The sequence below is a fragment of the Anas acuta genome, chromosome 1 (genome assembly GCF_963932015.1).
Source record: "Anas acuta chromosome 1, bAnaAcu1.1, whole genome shotgun sequence".
In the NCBI taxonomy this organism is placed as follows: domain Eukaryota; kingdom Metazoa; phylum Chordata; class Aves; order Anseriformes; family Anatidae; genus Anas; species Anas acuta.
In genome coordinates this window covers 131,913,124-131,935,385 of record NC_088979.1, presented here as the reverse complement: position 1 = coordinate 131,935,385, position 22,262 = coordinate 131,913,124, and the positions used below count along the sequence as shown (strand labels likewise).

Genomic DNA, 22,262 nt, shown 5'->3' with positions numbered 1-22,262 from the left:
TTAGCTTTACTGCATTGTGGAAAAAACTTTTTATCCAACCTTTAGAGAAAAAAAAAAAAAAATCAATCACTTCACATACCAGAATGTTTTTATGAAATTGTAATCTGAAAATCTGTAAGTACAAATTCCAACCAAGAAAGCACACAAATTGGTTCACAAGCTATACACACAGTCCAAACAGCATATAAAACTTAACCAACCTAAGTACAGCACTTGAAATTTAAAGACTTATATGCAAATATCTTTCAATAATTCAAAGAAAACCATACAAATACATCCATTCACCTCACTTTGATATCCTATATGTTTATAACAGAAATGTTTAAATTTACAGCCTAAGTAGGAAAAGTATGTCAACCTATTGTAAAATAAAAGGACACTGGATTGTTTGAGACAAGAAGAGAGTGTCTATGGCAAAAGAAAGCAATATTACACTTCAAAAAAAGAAAACAAAACAAAGTTCAAACAAACAGTGCTCTTCTAAATAGGATATGAAGAGCTTATGTGAAGACTTTCATCAAGTGTTTCTTAGTCTTTAATAATTTAACTGGCTGATAGCCATTCAAAGTGGCACAGCTGCTGCTGCATGAATTGAATGGCCTTCCATTTGAAGTCTGTGTTCTGTGTAAAGAGGAGTACTGAGGCAGCCAGTTACATTATTTATTGAAACCTTCCACACAGAATGAGATACCAGCAGTTTATGACCCAGAAAATTCTCTCTGGTACCCTCTTCTGTCAGGAGATTTCTGTGAGAGTATAGTCACTAAGAATACACGTCTTTCAAAAAAATTACACTGGAAAAAACAAATCTAGTTCAAAAATCTATTTTAATTTAATCCCAAAATTGTTAAGTTTAACGTTTTGCTGAACACTTAAAAGTCTGGATTGACATTTGCTCATTTTAACATTGATAGTCTTTTTTATAGGTTTTTGTTGTTGTTGTTGCTTCCTCTACTTTAGCATTTGATACTCCATTCAAAATGAGATTACTGTAATTAGGTGTGTCACAAAGTAATGGTGACCTGGGATATATGGGGCAATGGTCTCTCATAGTTCTTCACATAATGAATTAAAGCAGAACCACATGGCTTTTCAAAACAGAAAATCATTCCATACAGTCTTCCTCTATTATAATAATATGCATACTGATTTTTCTCAGATGATAGATAATTTAGACATGAGATGCTATTATTTTTTCTCTCTGGTCTACCAAATGATTGAAAATGCTTTTTTTGTTGTTGTCATTTTGGTTTTATTTTTAAATAATGGTACTTATTCACTACTGAGGTAGAAATGTGCCTCTTAACTGATGCTACTGATTTGCTTCAGAATAATTTATATTACGTATTCTAGTTGAAAATTTTTTACAAAGACCATTTATTCCATGCAGACATTAGCTCTATAGCTGCAGACCAGTTTGTATTTTCTAACAATGGAAGGAAGCTGAGTGCTCTGACTTGCACAGACCACATTCTTCATAAAGTCTTGTCCCAATTAACTTAATATCACCAAGAGCACTGCAGCTGCTAACAGCAATTTAGCACTGATGGCATAAATCATGCAGTAAACTCCACAATTTCAAAAACCTTTTCATGGCAGAGAAATTGTGTAAAAATTCTTCTCAAATCTATCGCTAGCACTGGGGCTGCCAGGTTCTAGGCTTTTTAAGCAGATGAGAATGCCAGAAAAATACTGCTATCCTGCACACTGAAATTCTGTAATTTTAGGTGATTTTCTTAAGTTATCCCATACAAAATTCAAGATAATATGCCAGGCATATGACCAACTTCACTATTCCCATTAAGGAATGAGGCTTTTTTCCCCTGCAACATCAGTACAAATTACTATTTTCTCATTCAAGTAACTGCTCATGCATACCAGGGAAGGGAGACCCAGTCTGACCCATACTCACTTTTCCATCTGTCTGTATATTTTATTGTACATGGCCAAGTACAGTTCTGCACATTTCCCTCCAAGGACATGACAGGGACAACACTTTCTACAAAATTCAATAGGTATTTTGGAAAGGCACTGAGTATCAGACATTAGTTGCTATATCTCTGCTGAGATTTTCACTAACAACAGGTACAGACCTGTATTAAGAAAAGCACAGGCCAATAGCAAACATACTTTTGTTTGAAGCACATTACCATATTATAAGTTGGCATCCTATTTTATTTTTAAAGCTTGTATTTTTCAAATCAAATGCAGTTTTGCTCTCAATATCACAACAAACCTGCCCCCTACACTCGAACAACCTCCCTGTTTCCTCATCTACCTTCGCCCAAAGTCCCCCTAACAGCTTACTCATTAGCATTGCCTCATGCCACCAGCTCTCCCAAACATAAAGAATGTTCTCAACTTTGTTTTATGCAGGTGGAACAGCTCCAATAAATCACTGCCTTAGAACTGCTGATAGAAACATTAGCCCTGTTACTGACGCATTTCTCTGCTCTCACTGGCTCAGAGGTGCCCTCAATACAGCAGCAGTAAGACTGCACAGTCCTTGTCCCCAGAAGCTCCTGCTACTTCTTGACTATAAGGAAGGTGCTCTTCTCCCCTCTCCAGATCTTTTTTAGCCTGTAGAAAGAACTGTAGGCATTGAAAAAACACCACAGCCAATGAAGCTCTGCTTCAGACGGCATCTGAATTTCTCCATTCATCCTTTAATTTATTGTATAGATCAGTTTTCTCAAAACTTAATTGTAAGCTAGATTCTTAGTGCACAGTTTAAGACTATTTCTACTCAGGAAGGCTACCTTGCCCTCTAGAATGAAAAACTGATAATAGTTTAGGACTCTCACGCAATATTAAAAGACTAAATGTGAGAAGACTTCAATGAACAATGCACACAAAATAGAGTTCCTAGGGTATCAGAATGCATCTAATTTTATCAACATTACCAAAATAAACTTGGAACTCCTGGGAGAAAATCCTAACAATATTTTAGTATCTAAACATTCCCATTATTCCCACTAAAAATATTTTTGTATGTCAAAATGTAGATGGTGCTGGAGAAAAAAACAGTTATATTTGTTGACATTCTTAACATAGTGTCATATTTTATCTTGTAACAACAAAAAATCATCGGAAATGCTTTGTTAAATATGTATCTGCTACACAACCTGTTAGATACACACACACACACACACAAATCTTTGTATTAAATGTTGGTATTTGAAGTAGGTCTGACTTCTGTAATCCACACTTTGTTTTGAACATCTGTGATCCTGTTGATAAACTTTATAAAAAGGGGAAGGATGTTCAGTCAAGTGGAGCTCCGCAAAGCTACACAGACCAGTTTCTAGGCTTTGTATTTTAGAAAGTGAGTTATCAACATAAACAGATTTAGTCACTGTATTAGTACAATAGCAATATATACCACTGCTAAAGCAGTGCATAAAACTGTAGGCTCTTTAAAGAACAGCGTGCCTGCCAGCACTAACTTGACTGGGAACAAGATTTCATGAATCCTGACATCATTCAGCAAAGTCACACAGCTTCTCAGTATGTGCAAAGCCATGCCTTTAGTTGGATAGAAGAAAGTGGGAGTATAATAGTTTGTCTAGCACTGGTTCTTGAGCAGAAGTATACAATTACATTAGGAGATTTAGAGTCAAGGACAGACTGGACAAAGCTGGGAAGTTCTACTCTCCCAGAATATTATTTGTATTGTAATTCTATGTTTTCCAATGCCTAAAACAACAACAGAAAAGTAAATTTAGATGCAGGAAAAGTAGATTACAGGTTCACTCTCTTATAACAACTGAAGACTGATGTAGGTCTATCAACCTATCTAAACTATCTTCAAAGTTGAGTCATTAGGACTGAACTAGTGAATTACTCCAGTCTCAGAGGCCACTTTTATGATTAGCATCTAAAAAAGTTAGTAGTGAGGCATGCCTCTGACACAAAAGCAAACAAGGTAGCAATGTGATCACTTCCAGATGTCTGTTTTTGCAACTGCTACAGAAGATCTAACCAGCAAGACCCAAAATCAATGGCTTGACTAAGATCACTAAAGACTCAAAACTGCCTCAGAATTGAGAATCTTTCAAAGTTATTCTTGAATTCTAGCATTCACAATGCTAGGCAAAGAACACATTTACATATGGATGATTTTACAGTAGTGAAACATACCTGAATCAGAACATTCTGCTTCACTAAATACCATTAATTTTTGTACCAAATCATTTTTGATGCATTTTGAAGATGGAGAAAAACTGTTACCCCTTAATTTCCACTCTGACCATACACGCACTGGATCATCCCAGCACTTGAGAGACTTCCAGTTGGAAGACTGAAGGCTATGCAGGCCAATGACAATTACAGTCATGTCGAATGTATTCAAGAACCAATTTCCAACACAACTGTCTCACTTTTTATGAAACTACTACTAAGTAAAAACTAAAATAGCTAGAATCTTACAAGCATTCTCCCATCTTTGTTAAGAATCAGAGGTACAATGAACCTTTAGAGCATAATTCTTTTAATATAGTTTCTTGTGGAGTCTGAGGTAAATCATTCAAATGTGTATCAGTATTTCAAGAAAAAAAATAGACCGTGTCAAGCTGTATAGTCTTGATTTCAATTACAGAGCTCAACTTCGTAGTACTTATGTAAATAATTTCCGTATTATAGAAATCTGATTCCTGCTCCAAACTGAACACCATCACATATCCTGAAAAGACACAAATAACAAACAACATAAGTGATTTATAGCATACTGATGAAATTAAAATTAATTCGCCTTACCCCCAGGCTTCCAAGGCTTTCAGTCTCTGGAAAGTTACAGTTCAAACTTCAGCTGACAAAGGCTCTTTCAAATAAATGCTTTGCCAATCTGTCATCTATATGGAGTGCTTACATTTATAAAATAAAGCCCATAATTTTCAAATTGCTGTGATTCATTCACATTTCACATGAACGACACATAGAAACATAATCTGATTCCTGTACAAAATAGAGTTTCTCCTACACTATTCATGGTACTTCACAGGCAAGAGCCCCAGTTAAGCTTTTCTATTACATATTTTAATATTTGCTTGGTGTAGGGTAATTGGTGGCTAACAAATTAGATTAAGTTGTTCTCCCTTTCTTGTTATCTATACAGTTACACTTGTGTTCATTTTTCAAGGAAAGACATTGAGCTTGCTATTTATCCAATCATTTGTTTTTGGAAGGCTTAGGAAAATCCTATGAGCTGTCTGAGTGATCATTTCCCCTAAAGAAATGAAATCTGCTACATAGCTATTTATACTTTTCAACACCTGATGTCAAGTTAAATGAACTCTGAAACCTGATATAAACAGGTTTAAGCTAAGAAGTATTGTGAAACCAACATAAATATAACCAGCTGAAAGAAAAGAGCATCAAGTATTGAAAAAAAATCTCTGAACTGTCACTGAATAAATAAAAGACAGCAGTTCTCTCTGCCAAAACCAGACAGAAGTGCAGTCACTTTAAAAACTAGTTACTGTTAAAGAAATTGGTGTAAAAAACAAACCTGTCACCAGACTGTACTCCCATGGGGAAACAGTAATTAAGTTCCAATCTAGCAATGTTTCCAAGTCGGAGAACTATTCCGGCACCATAAGACCATCGGATATACTCTGCCAGCTTCTGCAGGTGAGCTCTGGGACCATCACCTAAAAGCAAAAGACCAGGAGAACAAGAATCGAAGTAGATGGCCAAGATGTTCAAAGACAAGCTGGAATGCCAGAGCTAGAAGTCTGACTACTTGGGAGCACCTTCTGAAGATTAAAAATTTATTACCCACAAATCTTGTAAATGCCAAGTAGTTTGGACTCAAACTACCCACTTCTAAGATTCTGTTTGAGCTTCCTTTCTCATCACAGGGCACCTACTTGCATGAATCCAGAAATGAGTACTAAAACTGAACTAAAAGTCTTTAGCTAGTTCTGCTAGTTTTAAAGCTGATTCATCTGTTTTTTTTGCACTGCATAGAGTACAACCCTCCCACATGGATGCCATCTCTCTTCATCAAGCAAGGGAGACTATATCAAATATCACAATATCCCTGTACTGTTTTTGTCTGAGATAGAATTAACTTTCTTCATAGCTGCCCATATGGGTGCTATGGTGCTTTGTTTTGGATTTGTAAACAGTACAGTGTTGATAACACATTGACGTTTCAGCTATTACTGAACATTACTTATGCAGCACCAAGGCTTTCTCCATATCTCTGTCATTCCACCCCCCAGCAAATAGGTGGGCAATGGATGAGAATCAGAGGGAAAGCACCTGGGACAGCTGACCAAAACCAACCGAAGGGATATTCTGTACCATATAACATCACTCTCAGTAATAAAACCAGGCTGAAGTTTGCCCGGTGTTACTGTTGTTTGGGGCCTAGCTGGGCATCAAAGAAAAATCCCTTCAACTACCACACCTTCTTCTATCCTCTAGTGCCACCACTTTTTATTTAGTCCATCCCCAAAAACGTGAGAGTATCACTGTAACATCACTTTCCAGTCTCCTTTTAGAATGTTATAAAACAGCAGGCATGATTCAACTACCCCACACTAGTTTATGAACACCAGCAATTCACAGATTTTGATGTTGCCATCCTAGCTCTCTTTCCTATAAGTTGTGCTATGATTTATGCAAGGAGTAAAAAAAAAACAAAAACAAAAACAAACAAACAAACAAACAAACAAAAACACAAACCACTGGCAATCCACCAAACATGCAAGTTAACAGCAACAGCTTTTTGACAGCCTCCAAAATATGGGTAGTAAACAAATTGCTTTTGAATAAATACTCATAACAGTTCTCTTCTACTTTACAAGGCTACTGAGTCTTACCATAGTTAAGATTGCAGAGATTTCCAGCATTGAGGAAGAAATGTGTTCGGAAAAGGTCTCCAAAACCTCCTCGACCTGGCCGGAAAGGTAGAGGAGTGTACAGATGCAAGCCTCCAGCCCAGTAGGCATCTCCTCCCAAGTAATCACCTATTTATGGAAATGCAGAAATCAAAGCATTTACTGTGAAATACACGAAAAGACCCAGCTCTTAAAGGTACATCCCCAAGTTGTTCTTAAAGGAAGGGGGAGGAGGGAAAGGGGAGAAGGGAACTCTGGCACCTACTTACTTATTTTAGGAAAAAATATATACTGGTGAAATTCCCTTTAAGAAATGTTAGAAAATGGTGTGTATTTTTATGCACAAAAAGTCTAAAGTCAGTACAAAGAGAACAAATGTAACATTAACCTACGCAAGTACAAACACAGGATTGTTTTATAGATGTAACTATGTCTTAACTAAGAGCAACTGGGCTTTTTTCCATTGAAAACGAATATATAATGACAGATCAAAGACCTAACAAGTCCTAAAAGGGAGCAATTATTCTAAAGCTATGAAAAGCTAAAGGATAGAATTTGAGTCTTTGTTACACACTAATACTTCCAGCGTTGTTGGAAGAGTGGGATTTGAATGTTTCAGACCTTCATTCTGGGGTCCAATGCTGTACATACTGAATCCTCGCACGCTTGTTGGTCCACCAAGGTAAAACCTAGTGAATACAGTCAAATTTAGGTTAACGCTTTACTTGTAAGGGTGTATTTGAAACTATCTACTCATACTTTTAACACTGCTTTTCAGAGTTATGGGTGACCTTATAAAAAGCATTGTACAGTACATTTAAAGAAATAAATTACATAAAAATCAAAATCCTGACACATTTAGCAAAAATTTCAAACTAAATCAAGTATTAAACATCAAAACTAGTTTTCCATCATTTACAAAGATGAAAATAGAAAGTACCCCAATACTGAAGAATCAGAACCCTGAATCTCAATCTGTTGTAAGAATTTTGATAGAAATACTCTAGTTAAGATCCATTATATGCAAAGTTAACACAACTGACATTCAGCACTTCTTGTAAATAAATTTAAATATAAATGCTTTCTGCTAGTGATCTTTAAAAGGAGGTGTTGGAAGGCAAAATTAGAAATAAAGCTATTATTCTAACTTGACTTTATTGGTAAAGCTAACTACAGTGCTAACTATGCCCAATATGAAATTTTGGAGATGGTAAATACTCGTTTGCGATTGCAAACATTAGCAGGCAGAGCTACTACTTAGCAATAACAAATTTATCCCTCCCCAATACGAAAATGAAAAACAGAAGACTTGTTTTGATTATTAACATGCAACTAAAGCAAATTTCATTTTATTATCCTCAAAATCAGAGCTACTTCTGCTTCTCTCTTCTGCTATACCATTTTTTTCATATATTACCTGGGTTGACTGCAAGAAATTAAGAAACATTTAGAATGAACAAACAAACAAACTTGCCTATCAGCTATACTGGATGGCTTGTCTCCAATAGGTACTAGCATTCCACCCCAAAGGGATGCCGAAAACACCTTTGGAGGAAAAAAATAAATAAAATATATATTATTTTTTAACAAATACATATTATTTAGTTTCCCTAAAAACGGTGTTAGTAAATTTCCATTGCTTAGTGAAGGCAGAGCTCCCATTAATCTGACAGAAAGTTGCAAATGTGCATGCGTGGATATCACACCTTCAGTAATTGTATTTTCAGGAAACTCATTGCTGCCCTCTTTCTACACTATGCAGTGCTACATCTCGAAGTAGGACTTTAAACCAAGAGCTACTTTCACAATAGCTAAGGGAACACTCATGCAGCTCCTACTTACTTACAAATTTTCGCGCCTTGAAGTAAGACAACACCTGTTGACATAAATTACTTCTGGCAATGTTAAACCTGTAGAAGGCTAAGTCCAGCAAATAGCTACCAGTAAAGTACAATTATTACCTGCCTGTAAATTAGCCTTGTAAGTAAATCAAACTACATCTATCTTCTATAACTCACTATGTTGACATACATTCCATATCACATTATCACAGAATTGCCTAGGTTGGAGGAGACCTCAAGATCATCAAGTCCAACCTCTGACCTAACACTAACAAGTCCTCCACTAAACCATGCCGCTAAGTTCAACATCTTAACATCTTTTAAAGACAGCCAGGGATGGTGACTCCATAATAACTGCTTATTTATCTATTTCTTGGGAGACAGATACTCTAACAAACATATTTATTCATTTGCCTCTTGTCTGTGTACAAAGCAGAAGTACTACTACCAAATGGTGAGATCTATTGCTAATACCAAGGCTACGAGTGTTGGATAATTCCCCTGGTCTACACACCACTCCTGCTATGTTCTGCCCTGAGAGTCCCAGACACCTCCCCTGTCATAAGCACATGTGAACTCATCATGAGGTACAAGCACATCTCGTTACACAGCACATGCAAAGGCCAGTTGTACCCAAGTCCACACTCATGGACAAGGGATCACATAAAATTATGTACACCTTATGATGAGATTTGCTTCACTTTCATTCGCTTTCATTTCATATTAGTAGCCATGGGAAGAACAAAATCCTTTTTATCTAGCCAAGAAGTCATTGAATTACTTCATAGTAGGATATCCTGTCTTGGTCAACTGAAGGTCAGCAAATATATATTTCATTTCTAAAAACATAAATCAAAGTATCTACACCATCAATCTTTCACTTTCATCATATTTTTCTAATCCATGGTGAAAAATCATCATAAGACACTGATTGATTCAGTAACCTCATTTGTTAATTCAATTAATAAGATATCTTTTAAAAAAATTACCAAATCCCAGAGAAGCTGCTTATTCAACTGAAATTCAAAATCCTCTTTCAGAAATCTCACGTCTCCACCTGTATAGCCAGCCAGCTCCTGCAAAGACAGAAATTTAAAGTTCTAAAGCGTATTATGTGTTTCTTTCAACACAAAATCACCATGCCTGCATCATCATAAGCAGTGTTTTCTGAATAAGAAACACAGACATTGGATATTGAGACACCTGAGTTTTGGAGCAATGAAAAAACAAACATAACCGTTTTCTTTCCATTTTCTAATCATTTTCTTTCCCCCATTTACTGTATAAGGCTATTAGAAAATTTACTGTATAAGGCATTAAAAAAAAATCAATTTTCTAACCATTTTCTTTCTCCCAAATACTGTATAAGGCTATTGCTTTCTAAACCATTTCCATAAATGAGGATACAAGAGAATGGAGCTTGAAAATTCAGCACCTGAAATCAAACCTCATTTTATATACCTAGGACCTGAGATTTCATATGCACTAAAACAGGGCTGAAAAGACAAAGACAAATGACTGTATTACACCAACACTAGCTGAATAGAATAAGTGACTGAAGCAGCGTTACAGGCAGCGTGTAACAATATGCTAACTAAATTCTGAATTATAAGCACCTTCCTTAATCAGAATAGTTCACTGCTGCTTATAGAACAGTAGCACTTCTATTTCCAACGGCGTTTCAAAGCAGTCTGCTTCTGGAACACTCCAGAAGTTAATGCTTCTGAAGCATTAACCCATACAGCAGCAAAGCTAGCTTTTCTAAAAGCTCTAAACATAACAAGAGTAAAAACCATTTTCTGTGTTAAAATAATACATGTGTATGTGCCTTTGAGAGTTATTTTTACCCTATCTTTCAATTTTAATTCTAAGATTTGCAAATTTTTTAAGTAGCAATATGACCACAGTCTGGTAGCTTTACCATGCAGTGACAGGAAACAGGAGACTAGTATCTGCCATCTAGCGTAGAAACTGTCAGGGATAATGCATCTCAGCTAATAAATAATTTAGTGCTAATGGCACAAAATGAGCTGCATTGTTTTACTAATGGTATACAAATGAATATTTGCTTCTGTTAAAAAATCACAATTTTTAAAAAGTAACTACTAGTCTTCATTGTATCTTAGTCAATTTACAATTAATTTAATTTCAGGCATTTTTTAATATGAATGGTAGTTAAATAAAATAAGAGTTACTCAAACACACATATAATATCCAGTTATGTATAAATGATTTAATACTACCTGATTAATTTTCAGCAAAGCACCTCGTTTTGGCAAGATTGTAGAGTTCCGGGAATCAATTACCATGGCATGCTGAAAAGAATCAACTGATTATTTTTCAGTTCACTTATCTATTGAATACCACAGAGTGACACTATTATTTTCAACCAAAATCTGTGCACACAGTGGAAGACAGCCACAGTTCCAGCTAAGGCTTGTGTAGCTCCATGGATTTGGAAACAATATTCCAACAGAGTAACTTCGTTTTGACTTTAGAGGCCACATCATATATATTTGTAATTTTTGGTCATGGTACACATCAGAAATATGGCAACAATGCCTCAGCGTGTATCAGAAACTATTTGCAGTTACTGTCACAAAATTCATCTCCTACAATGTGACCTACAGATCAAAGATGACAAGCAATCAAAAATTGCTTGTATTTAGAAACAGCAGAACAATCATAGGATGAAGAACATGACTGATACTGTCTTCTGCAAAGTAAGATAATACTGCGAAGATAGATGGCAGATGACAAGGAGGTTCTTTTACACAGCCTTGAAGAAAGAATGGGCCAGCCTATGTAACAGTCAAAATGCAACAGTCAATTTTTCAAAGTGTCTTCTCTTTGGACCTCCTGGGTGAGTGCATGAATGACCAAGCATGGCAAAAGACATCAAAAAGCTCCTTTGCAATCATTCAAAAATATGAGATTACTCACAATAACACATGCCACATTTAAAATGAGTAAAAGCCTTACAGAGAGGGAAGATTTCAGAGAGTGTCCGCTTTCTTCTCGAACGGAGAAGGACGCTGTTCTAGCAAGGCAGCCAAGCTCTCTCCACACACCCTCCCACTTCAGTGTGTGATTGGTCTTCCAGATTGGAAACTACAAAAAAAAAGGGCAATTTTGCTACAAAATTAAAATAAACAAGGCTCTCTCAAATCTTATTTATACACGAGTCTATGCTTTTTCTTTCCAAACTTTTTGTCTCAGGGAGAAATAATTCATGTGGGAATAATTCTGCTCCAACCAAGAGAGTTTGAAAAAAAAAATATCTTGAACTAGATTGAGTGAGGCAACCACCTGTCTTTCTAAAATGCTGCTTTAAACATTAAAAATGTGAAGAAAAACACATTGAGCATTTTTATGTGGCGAAAATAAAATGACATTCTAGAAAAGACTTACAATGTATTACCTCTGTCATTTTAAAATTGACATATTTTAAATAGTAACAAATTTGCCCTGTGCACAAGTGTTTCAGTCACTTTTCACACAGTAAAGCAAATATTTGCAATATATTTGCAAATTTATTTGCATATTGCAAATATATTTGCAATATATTTGCAAATATTTGTGAGTTGAATTAAATGTAAATGAAGCATGTATTCCACAAACACCTCTGCTACACTTACATTAAGTTCTGTTGATATTCCTCTATCAGTTTCACGAAGAGAGCTCCAAGGGAACTGTCCAGTTACTTTATACAGGTTAACTGAAAAACTGAAACAACATTACTGGTAGATTTGCAAGTGAAACTATTTAAGTAGATGGAATTTCACACTATCACAAAAAAAAAAAAAAAAAAAAAAACAGATCTACTACGTTACTTCAGGACCCTCAACAAAGGAATAATTTTAGTTATTACTCAATGAAATATCTTAAAATTTCATTAAAAAAGAAATACTTAGAAATGCATTCCCTACTTTCTTTCAAAGTTTCCAGGCTGTGGTTTGAAGAACGACAGGCCATATGAAGTTTCCTTTGTTCCATATGAGAACTGGAAGGTTACCTTTTCTGCACGTCCAAAGAGATTGGGGAACTTGAGCCCAAGTACCTAAATAAATTAAAAAAAAAAAATAAAAAAATACAGTTATCAGTTTGCTAAATTGCGTCTTAAACATATGGTGAAGATATGCACATCTACCCTAAGAATGCGAAATAAAGGCATTAAAAAATACTTGTAACTGAATGTGTTGTTCTTGTAAATTAGGTTTCTCTTTGCAATGGCAGCAGCCATTGCAGTAGCACAAGTTACGTTTAGTATCATCATCCAGTCTTTAGTGCTGTCCAATACCTGCTGACATAATCTGCATTCTCTGTATCATCAGTACTGCTATTATTTCAAGCAAAATTTCCCAGCCAGTCTGGGATAACAAATATTTGGCAACTGCAGAGTTTCCAGCTGATCATCAGGAAAACTATCTGCCAGGTAGGGTTCACTGGTACCACAGCAGTAAGCCAATAGAAAATCATCAATACAGAGCCACTTACAAATTTTTGTTTTGAGGAACAAAATATTTTTGCAATCAGTCCTGACAGCAGCACAATGTACCATCACAATTTTCCAGAAACTGTAATTAAATGTTTTCCCGTTCACACAAAAATTCCCTGTATCCTATTCACAGTACTTGGTCCTTTGGCAGAAATGATGGAATGAGTTTCCCCCAGTCGCAGATACATCCAGGATTGTTCTGTTGTGTGTACTATTTTAAAATAACATTAAAAAGACAAAGTTGATCAGGTTTTTAAAGCTAACAGCTATTGGAAGGAAATCAGTCATCTGAACTTTGTGATGGTGGCTACTATGCAATTATCCAACTAGAAACCACTAATCCAAAGGGCTATTAGTACAAAATATTATATCAACAGGCTTCAGATGAATTTAAGGGATTAGAATAGATGTCAAATCAATTTAACTCTTAAAGAAACAATCTCTGCTGCCACAATTAGTTGTATACATGAACATGCTTTTATATTGTTCAAGTGTTTTACTTCTCTGTAACAAATGAAAATTAAATTGATAGGGAAGCTGTGTAAAAAAAAAAAAAAAAAAAAAAGAGAGAGAAACCAAGGTAGTTTTCAGATTGTTTTCAAATTGCACTAGACCTGAGCATTGGGTTTATGTGTCAAGGTTGTCATAGCAAGGGGGGCTGCAGGGATGGTCTCACCAAGAGGAGACCAGGAACTGCCCCAAGTCAGGTAAGAGCCAGTTGCAGAATTCTGTACCAATTTCATTCAGACCATGATATCCTGGGCATTGATCTCAGTAGCAGAGCTGCATAACCATTTCTCAGTTCACTAGGTTACTATTTGCCCTGCACTCACAAAAGACCAGTACCTGACTTGTGCAGTATCTTATCCAGTATCTTATACTTGTGCAGTATCTTATCCAGTTAAAAATACCCCTAGGAAGAAAAAGATGAGTCCCTTGATCTGGCTTATCTAGCAGGCCCAAGACGAGCTAAACTGTGCACATGAGAAGACACAACAGGTACAGGAATGAGCACATGAAAGCAGGATCTATTTAAACTAGCACCACTGTTAAAGCCATGTTAACAGAACAACAGTATGTCTGTTAGTTTTTGTGTTAGTCGGTATATATTTCTCACACCATATTTTAATCTGATGCATTCTTAAGTGAATAAAATGGAAATAAGTCCCATGGTTTATAATGGTCATGGAAAAACCTAGCATTCTGCTACCCAGATATAAATATATATATATATTTATAACTACTAGTGAGCTAAAATAAGTGAAAAATTAGAACAATTTTTAAGTCAAACCTCAAGTATTCTGATTGAGAAGAAAAAACATTTAAATAATTCTCAAAGAAGCTAGATGCCAAACTGCTTAATGGTTTCTCTAGTAAATAAAGCATCTTAAATACTATCAATAAATAACTGAATTCATTTTAAGAATTAAAAAAAAAAAAAAAAAAAACATACTGAGGTGGAACAACTAATTTGTGTTTATACGAAGTTCTTCTCTCATGTGAAACAGGCTTTTGCTGAGTGAAAGCCTGACTAATACAAAGGCTCTTCATAGACAAAAGTCTGACAAAGCCTTAGTAAAGCTGGATCAAGAAAATAATTTGGATTGGATCAAGTCCTCACTTATCTAATCATCAAATTCCTTGCTAGGTTTGAAACGTGAAAGCAAGAGGAATATCAACAGGAATCAATTAATATTTGAAATGATCCGTACCATACTGCCTTCATTGTTGCCAACCATAGTGTTATAGCTTCCAGTTAGTCTTCTTAATTCTGTTACCTCAAAGGTTACATCTAAACCATTTGGAAGGGCATCATCTCCTAAATAAATAAGAAGCATCATCTCTAGATGGTTACGTAAATAAATAAATAAATCAATCAATCAATCCAAACCCACAGACATAAGATTACTTGATTTTTTTTTTTTTTTGAAAACTGGTTGAATTGAACAATAATAAAACCCCAACATTACAAAGATAAACAGCTCGAGGAAAAGATCATGAAGGGTCTAGAAGGCAAGATGTATGAGGAAGAGAAGCAGTCACAGCACCAAGCCTGACAGAGTTCAACTCTCTCAGACATGGGGTCTGATTTGATTTTTGGGTGGTCCTGTGTGGAGCCAGGAGTTGGACTCAGTGATCCTTGTGGGTCCCTTCCAACTGAGGATATTCTATGATATTGAGATGTTGTTTGGATGTGCATTCAGAATTTTTTTCAATCAAAGTGCATCTGGCTTTAATCATCAACATGCTAGCTTAATAATGAATTAGCAATATTTATTACCCACCTACTAAAAACAAAGCCATACACAAATTCTTACGTTACATGAAATATAAATTAAAGTGGTCCAGACACGTCAAGAATAATGCTGTCAACTAGAGCAGAGCTCCCAGCACTTTGTGGCTAAGTGCTGGACAACAAAAACCATCCGGTTCCCTCAGGGCGCTGGCTGAGGCAGCTGTTCAAAAAACACAGCTGTCAGGGGTACCTAATTCTGCTTGAAGCAACTGGGACAGCAGCCCATCACTAACAGCCTGTGCAACTGCACTGCATTTCCTTCTCAATAATGCCACCTTCTTCTGCTGAAAAGAACACTGAGGTTGCAAAGCGATCACAAGACTGGAGATGCCAAATGAACCTTATTGAGCAACCTGCATACACACAGCTGCCCCATATGTGTAAGACCGTTTTTAATTACAAGCATTGATACAATTACTAGTATTTCCATTAAGCACAACAAATATGTTGATATAATATCACTTAAGTGAGTTTAATACATGGAAGTACAGGAAGTACTTTCAAACTCTTCCTCAAGCGTTTATCCTTCCTCTAAAAATTTGCATTAAGGGATGTGTACTGTAATTATTTCAATGCTTGAAATTCACTCATTTTTTCAAATATACAAGTAATAATTATACACATATGCAAATACAGGCAAATACGTCTTTTTCATCTGGATATCAGATGTAGGCACATACATTCTTATACATAGCACACCTACACGTATACCTAAAATATACAAAGCTCTCTCATATACCTTTATAAGTTATATACACAAAAAATGCCTGACCTATAGCACAGGGAAAAGTACATTATGTGTGTCTGTGTGTATGAAAAAAAGGCGAGAATTAATGAGGCAATACATACCTTGACAGGTATCAATCAGAACCTCTACCTGTCTAAAGATTCCTAGACGAAGCAACTTTTCACGAGCTTCATGTGATTTTCTCATTACCTACAGGATGAGATAAATAGCTCAGTCTTTCAGCTTACTAGAATAACTAGTATAAAACAAGATGCTGCTAAATCATGCAATATTCACAGATTTTGTATACACAGATATATACATATATGTATGTGCCTTCAAAATAATCACAACCCACTTCTATCAAGAAATCTATCCAAATCTATGAAGAAATTAAACCCAGAGCATCTGGCTTAATTTCCTACCTAGCTTGCATCCTAATTGTTAGAATGCTTAAACCTATTATTCAAATTTGTTTCAGTACTTAAATCTTACACATCTATTTACTGGACCCATGCTTTTCACAAAAAAAGAAAAAAAACACATTATCCTAATCTATTAAAATCTAGACCAGTCTACACGTAAAGACTTAATGACTCCTTTGCACTTTTTTACAGTGCTAAAAGGAAAGATGCCTAAATTAAAAAGTTGGCACGCACACTTCATCCAATTTCAAACACACACTCTTTTTCTGCCCCAACTGGAGATAAAACCCAGTGAATCTCATTATGAATTCAGTTGCATAATCAAGCACTACAGAGGGACATCTAGTCAGAAAATACACACAAAACAAGAATTTTGTCTTCATTGTGTACTTGACCTTCACAGCCAGAGCAAGATAATTTACTGCCAGCTGTACTCCAGAAGGAATCACCACCTGGAAGTGCAAGGACACACAACCTAACTTACGCTTTCATCCATTGTAGAGACTGCCACTGGTCATTTTTGCTGAGCTCCAGTAACTTTTCTTAAGCAAATTACTTGAAATTAATTGATGTGATTTTTTTGGACTTTAGCAAGGCTTTTGACACGGTTTCCCATAGGATCCTACTGGACAAAATGTCCAGCATACAGCTAAACAAAAACATCATACGATGGGCGAGCAATTGACTGATGGGCAGGGCTCTAAGGGTTGTGGTAAATGGGGCCACATCTGGCTGGCGGATGGTCACCAGTGGGATCCCTCAAGGCTTAATTTTAGGGCCAGTCCTCTTCAATGATTTATAAATGATTTGGATGTAGGACTAGAAGGTGTTTTGAGCAAATTTGTCAACGACACCAAACTTGGAGGAGTTGTGGACTCTGTTGAGGGTGGAAAGACCTTGCAGAGAGATCTAGACAGATTGGAGATCTGGGCGATCACCAACCACATGAAGTTTAACAAAGGCAAATGCCGGGTCCTGCACCTGGGACGGGGCAACCATGGCTATATGCACAGACTGGATGACGACACACTAGAGAGAAGTACCACAGAGAGGGATCTGGGGGTTGTGGTTGACAGCAAGTTGAATATGAGCCAGCAGCGTGCCCTGGCAGCCAGGAGGGCCAACTGTATTCCGGGGTGCATCAAGCACGGCATTACTAGTTGGTCGAAGGAAGAGATTGTCCTGCTCTGCTCTGGTGCAGCCTCACCTCGAGTACTGTCTGCAGTTCTGGGCACCACAGTACAAAAAGGACATTAAGCTGTTGGAGAGTGTCCAGAGGAGGGCGAAAAAGGTGGCAAAGGGCCTAGAGGGGAAGACATATGACGAGTGGCTGAGGTCACTGGGCCTGTTCAGCCTGGAGAACAGGAGGCTGAGGGGGGACCTCATAATGGTCTACAACTTCCTCATGATGGGGAGTGGAGAAACAGGTGACCTATTCTCCGTAAATACCAGTTGTATGACTTGCGGGAACGGTGTTAAGCTGAGGCAGGGGAAGTTTAGGCTGGACTTCAGGAAGAGGCTCTTCACCAAGAGGGTGGCTGCACACTGGAACAGGCTCCCCAGGTAAACAGTCACTTCACCAAGCCTGTCTGAATTTAAGAAGTGATTGGACTGTGCACTTAGTCACATGGTCTAAACTTTTGGGTAGACCTGTGGGGTGCCTTGGAGTTGGACTTGATAATCCTTATGGGTCCCTTCCAACTCGGGATATTCTATGATTCTATGAAAACCTCCCCTATACTGTTAGCAATTCTCAAACAGGAACGGTGAAGCTGAAAATACGCGATTACTGTTTGCCATCTCTCAATGCCTTTGAGCCAAACACATCAGAAAATACAGTATCTTCCAGTATTGCACATTTAAGTTTGTCTTCCATATGACAAGTTTAGAATCATCACAAAACTAGGCAACGTTTCATCACATCTGAGAAAAGCCCAATGCAGGAAGATAGAAAACCATAACATGAATTTTTAAATCGAGGTGTCATTCACTATAGTACTTACATCAATGAGATTTTTAGCCTTGAAAACATCAGAGATTTCATACATGATAATGTCATCTTTGGTCCTTCCAAGTCCATCGAAGTGTACATGCTGAACGACCACCTAAACGTAACAGATGTTGAAACACAAATACTGAGCTTGCATCTAACAATGAGCATCAAAACCAGCTATACATAAAAAAGTGTTTTTTTTTGTTTTGTTTTTTGTTTTTTTAATTATTATTACTTTTTTAAGTGAAAAAAAAAATCCTGAATATTCCTAGATCAATTACTGCTAGCCTACATCAGGAGAAATCAGTGCCATCTACGTTTCTGGAAAACTGTTCCTTTAACAAGAAAAGTAAAGAGAAAAAACTCGAATAACCAAATCTAATACTGTTTAGAGCAGAAGAGACAGTAGTGGAGTATTGCTGCTGGGGTTTCCTAAGTGTTAGATGGTGAAATAAGACACCACAGAAATAATATTAACATATTGAGACACTTAAAGCAAAGCATGTTTTTAGCTGTAGTTTAGCCATTTCTTGCATCAGCTACACATAAGGAAAAAAAAAAAAACACAACAAAACCCACCTCAAATCATATATATTTAAACTATTAAAATTCTTACTACCACTGGAGTTTTGTAGTTTAAAGTGCATATTAATATCACAGCATTATCTCTTTTCTTAAATATATTAATCTTTTTGTATCATCAACTGAGACCATTTTATGTTAAAAATCACAACAGATTCCAGGTTAGCTGATGCAGTAACTGGAAAAATAAGGGAAATTCAAATGCACTACAATCTTTTCAGTGTATTATAATTTTAGGGATAACTACCAAAAAATCCTGCAAATGCTTCATGTATTTGTAATGAATAAGATAGCAGAATAAGAACAATCTACCATTAATGCAAATTGCATAATAAAAAAAAATAATCAGAATAAATATGAAATAAACAAAATAAAATAATAATTAAAATATATATATTACCAAGCTTCTAGGGCAATAACTCTGAATTGAATAAGGAAAAGGAAACTTATACAGAAACTATGATGATGCATGATATCTCTTCCCACTAGTATGGTTAAAACTATTATGAGCCAAAGCAGACATATGAAATAAAAAGCAAAATAGAACAGAAAAACATCTTTTGCTGAAGTTGGTATTTACCATAGTGACATAATTCATGCAGTGGCCGTTTACCCAAAACATGGCTAAACATATAATCACAGAATGATTAAGATTGGAAAAGAACTCCAAGAACTGGTCCCAGCCACTGCCCTACCACCAATATCCCCCACTAAACTATGCCCCTAATACTGCACTCAAGCAGATTAAGGACTTTTACATAGTTTGCTGCTAAACAGTATTGCAGGGCAGAAATCTCTTATGAAAGAAGGAAGAAAACAGCATTTAGAAACAGGTCTATTAGCTCAAACTTTAATAATAACCCCTGTGGCAAGTTAAAAAAGGACAGAAACTAGCCAATAACAGATTAAATTTACGGTACTATATTTAATTCTTTCACATCTCACACCATAGTTTAAAAAATTCCTTCAGGAAAAACATGAAAGTGCTCTAAGACATTTATGTTAAGAAAAAAAAACATAAGGATGTTGACGTGGTACTTACATCTTTGTTTTCAAGAATTTCCTGCTTGGTTTCTGGTTCAACTTCAACCAGCTCAGCTTCCTCTCCCAAGGCACCAAAGTCTGGCCCACTCATTGGAAGGGGCTCCAAACTCTGAAAGTATACAAAAAAGCTCCATTTAATATAGTCCATGATTTGCAAGTTGTCTTATTTAAAGAAAAATGATGGTTCCTGACCCTGTGCTCATCAGGTCACAGGGGAGCAAAAAAGCTAAACAGAACAACTAAAGTGAGGGGAATTACCAGCATACTTGTTAACTATGTGCTTACTGACAGTTTTAGTGAAAGAAAAATAGCTTCCATGATTTATCGAAATAATACTGCCCTCTTCCAAGAATAACCTTATTTGTAAAGCATGCATCCTGTGTTAAGTATGAACTGTACCTTTTTTTTTGTTGTTTTGTTATTATTTTAAAATAAGTGAGCCAACACTTAGCTTGGGTTTCTGGGAGTAAGAGGAGTGAAAAGGATGAACAATGAAGAAAAGAGGTGTGTTCAGTGCACTACTTTGCTTTACGTACATTTTTACATACTTTTGTATTTTAATGTCTTTTAAAAGCATCCTTCTCCTTCTAAGTAATGTTCAAGAACCTCAGTCCCCATCCATCAGAGCTCTTCAGGTGAGTGTCGTAATCAAAATGTTTTGCAGTACATTATGGCTTTGTCTTGAAAGAGCCCTACAGTAATAAGACTCTTAACAGAAGACAATGGAATCAAGCAAGAGTGAATATAGGTTTACCTGCAAAATCAGAAGTCAGGATTGGATAACTCTGTAAACACACTTTTAGTCTTAAATCACTAATTCAGTACTTGCTGCATTATTTAAGAATTACTGGAATAGCAAATTCCTGTTACACAACAGAAACAAGTTAAAACAGTCCTTCCTTGCTCTCAATAGCTCTAAGGCAAATACGGAATGCACTCCCTCCACATGATATTGAATAGCAATTCACAGATGAATGTGAAACCAAAAATAGGAGAAAAATATCAAAACATAAGTTAAGTCACGGTAATGAGGTTCAGCAAGGCCAAGTGCAAGGTGCTGCACCTAGGTCGGGGTAATCCCACACGAGCACAGACTGGGAGAACAACTCATTGAGAGCAGCTCTGCAGAGAGGACTTGGGGTTCTGGTGGACCAAAAGCTTGGCCTGAGTCAGCAATGCATACTTGCAACCCAGAAGGCCAACTGCATCCTGGGCTGTAACAAGAGGGGTGGCCAGAAGCAGGTCGACGGAGGGGATTATCCCCCTCCCCGCCTTGTAAGGCCCCACTTGGAGTGCCGCAGCCAGCTCTGGGGCCCCCAGCAACAGAAGCATGTAGACTTCTTAGAGCGGGTCCAGACGAGAACCACAAAGATGCACAGAAGGCTGAAGCACTTCTGCTTTGGGACTACAACCACAGTTAACCCACATCGCGATTGCAGGCACCTCCAGGTCGGCTCCCCTGGGTCGCGTTAAGGGAAAGACAGCTGGGCCGCTCCGCGGGGCCACTGATTGCCCCAAGGTCAGCGCAGGGAGTCGCCGGCCGGGACAGGCCGCTCCCATGTCCCCGTGCCCCCCCAGAGGGAACCCGCTCGGCCACCCGGTGACGCAACCCGGACCCGCCCGAAGGTCGCCGAAGGGAGAGCTTGGTGGAGGCAGCGAGGCCACCCTCTCGCGGTCCCTGCCCTCCCGCTGCCCGCGGCGCTGCCCCTACCCGGGCGTACACGGTGCCCATGGCGGCGGCGGGATCGACGACAGAGGCCTCTGGTGCTCAAGGCCGCAGCGCGGGGGTGGCCATGACAGGTGGCACCGCCCCGGCTCTCATTGGGTGGCGGGGGGGAAGCGGTGGGGCGGAGCCAGCGGCGCACGGATGTCGCAAAATGGCGGCGCTCGGGACACGGGCGGGGTCGTGGGGCTTGATGGCGGGGTAGAGGGGAAGGGGCCGCGGGAGACGTCGAGGCTGTCTCCGTCGTGTTTAGAAAGTCGTGGCGGTCAGGTGGAGTCACCGATGACT

General features: G+C 37.6%; 1 protein-coding gene across 3 annotated transcripts; it reads right to left on the bottom strand.

Moving 5' to 3' along the window:
• Positions 1 to 84: 84 nt before the first annotated feature.
• SAMM50 (SAMM50 sorting and assembly machinery component) lies at positions 85 to 22,110 on the bottom strand. 3 transcript variants are annotated; one of them, XM_068657075.1, is made up of 15 exons: positions 21,963 to 22,110; positions 20,250 to 20,360; positions 18,636 to 18,737; positions 16,330 to 16,417; positions 14,897 to 15,003; positions 12,616 to 12,746; positions 12,325 to 12,412; positions 11,669 to 11,797; positions 10,930 to 11,001; positions 9,676 to 9,762; positions 8,320 to 8,390; positions 7,467 to 7,534; positions 6,828 to 6,974; positions 5,507 to 5,648; positions 85 to 4,681 (listed from the first exon to the last, which is right to left on the bottom strand). In XM_068657075.1, the coding sequence occupies exons 1-15, from the start codon at positions 21,981 to 21,983 to the stop codon at positions 4,636 to 4,638; spliced, it is 1,410 nt and encodes a 469-aa protein (XP_068513176.1). In that variant the 5' UTR covers positions 21,984 to 22,110; the 3' UTR covers positions 85 to 4,635. The 3 variants fall into 3 exon arrangements, with proteins under 3 accessions (XP_068513176.1, XP_068513178.1, XP_068513165.1); XM_068657077.1 differs by lacking the exon at positions 21,963 to 22,110 and adding an exon at positions 20,788 to 20,812; XM_068657064.1 differs by lacking the exon at positions 21,963 to 22,110 and having other exon boundaries at positions 20,250 to 20,414.
• Positions 22,111 to 22,262: the final 152 nt, after the last annotated feature.

What these genes read in the sequence shown, in the direction of transcription:
- SAMM50 (XM_068657064.1), bottom strand. Translation starts at nt 20,399, where the DNA reads ATGGACTATATTAAATGGAGCTTTTTTGTATACTTTCAGAGTTTGGAG. An exon ending in GAATATCAACAGAACTTAAT is followed by an intron (nt 11,798 to 12,324) that starts GTAAGTGTAGCA and finishes TTTTTTTTGTAG; the next exon opens with TTTCCAATCTGGAAGACCAA. An exon ending in AGCAGCTTCTCTGGGATTTG is followed by an intron (nt 8,391 to 9,675) that starts GTAATTTTTTTA and finishes TTTCCTCCAAAG; the next exon opens with GTGTTTTCGGCATCCCTTTG.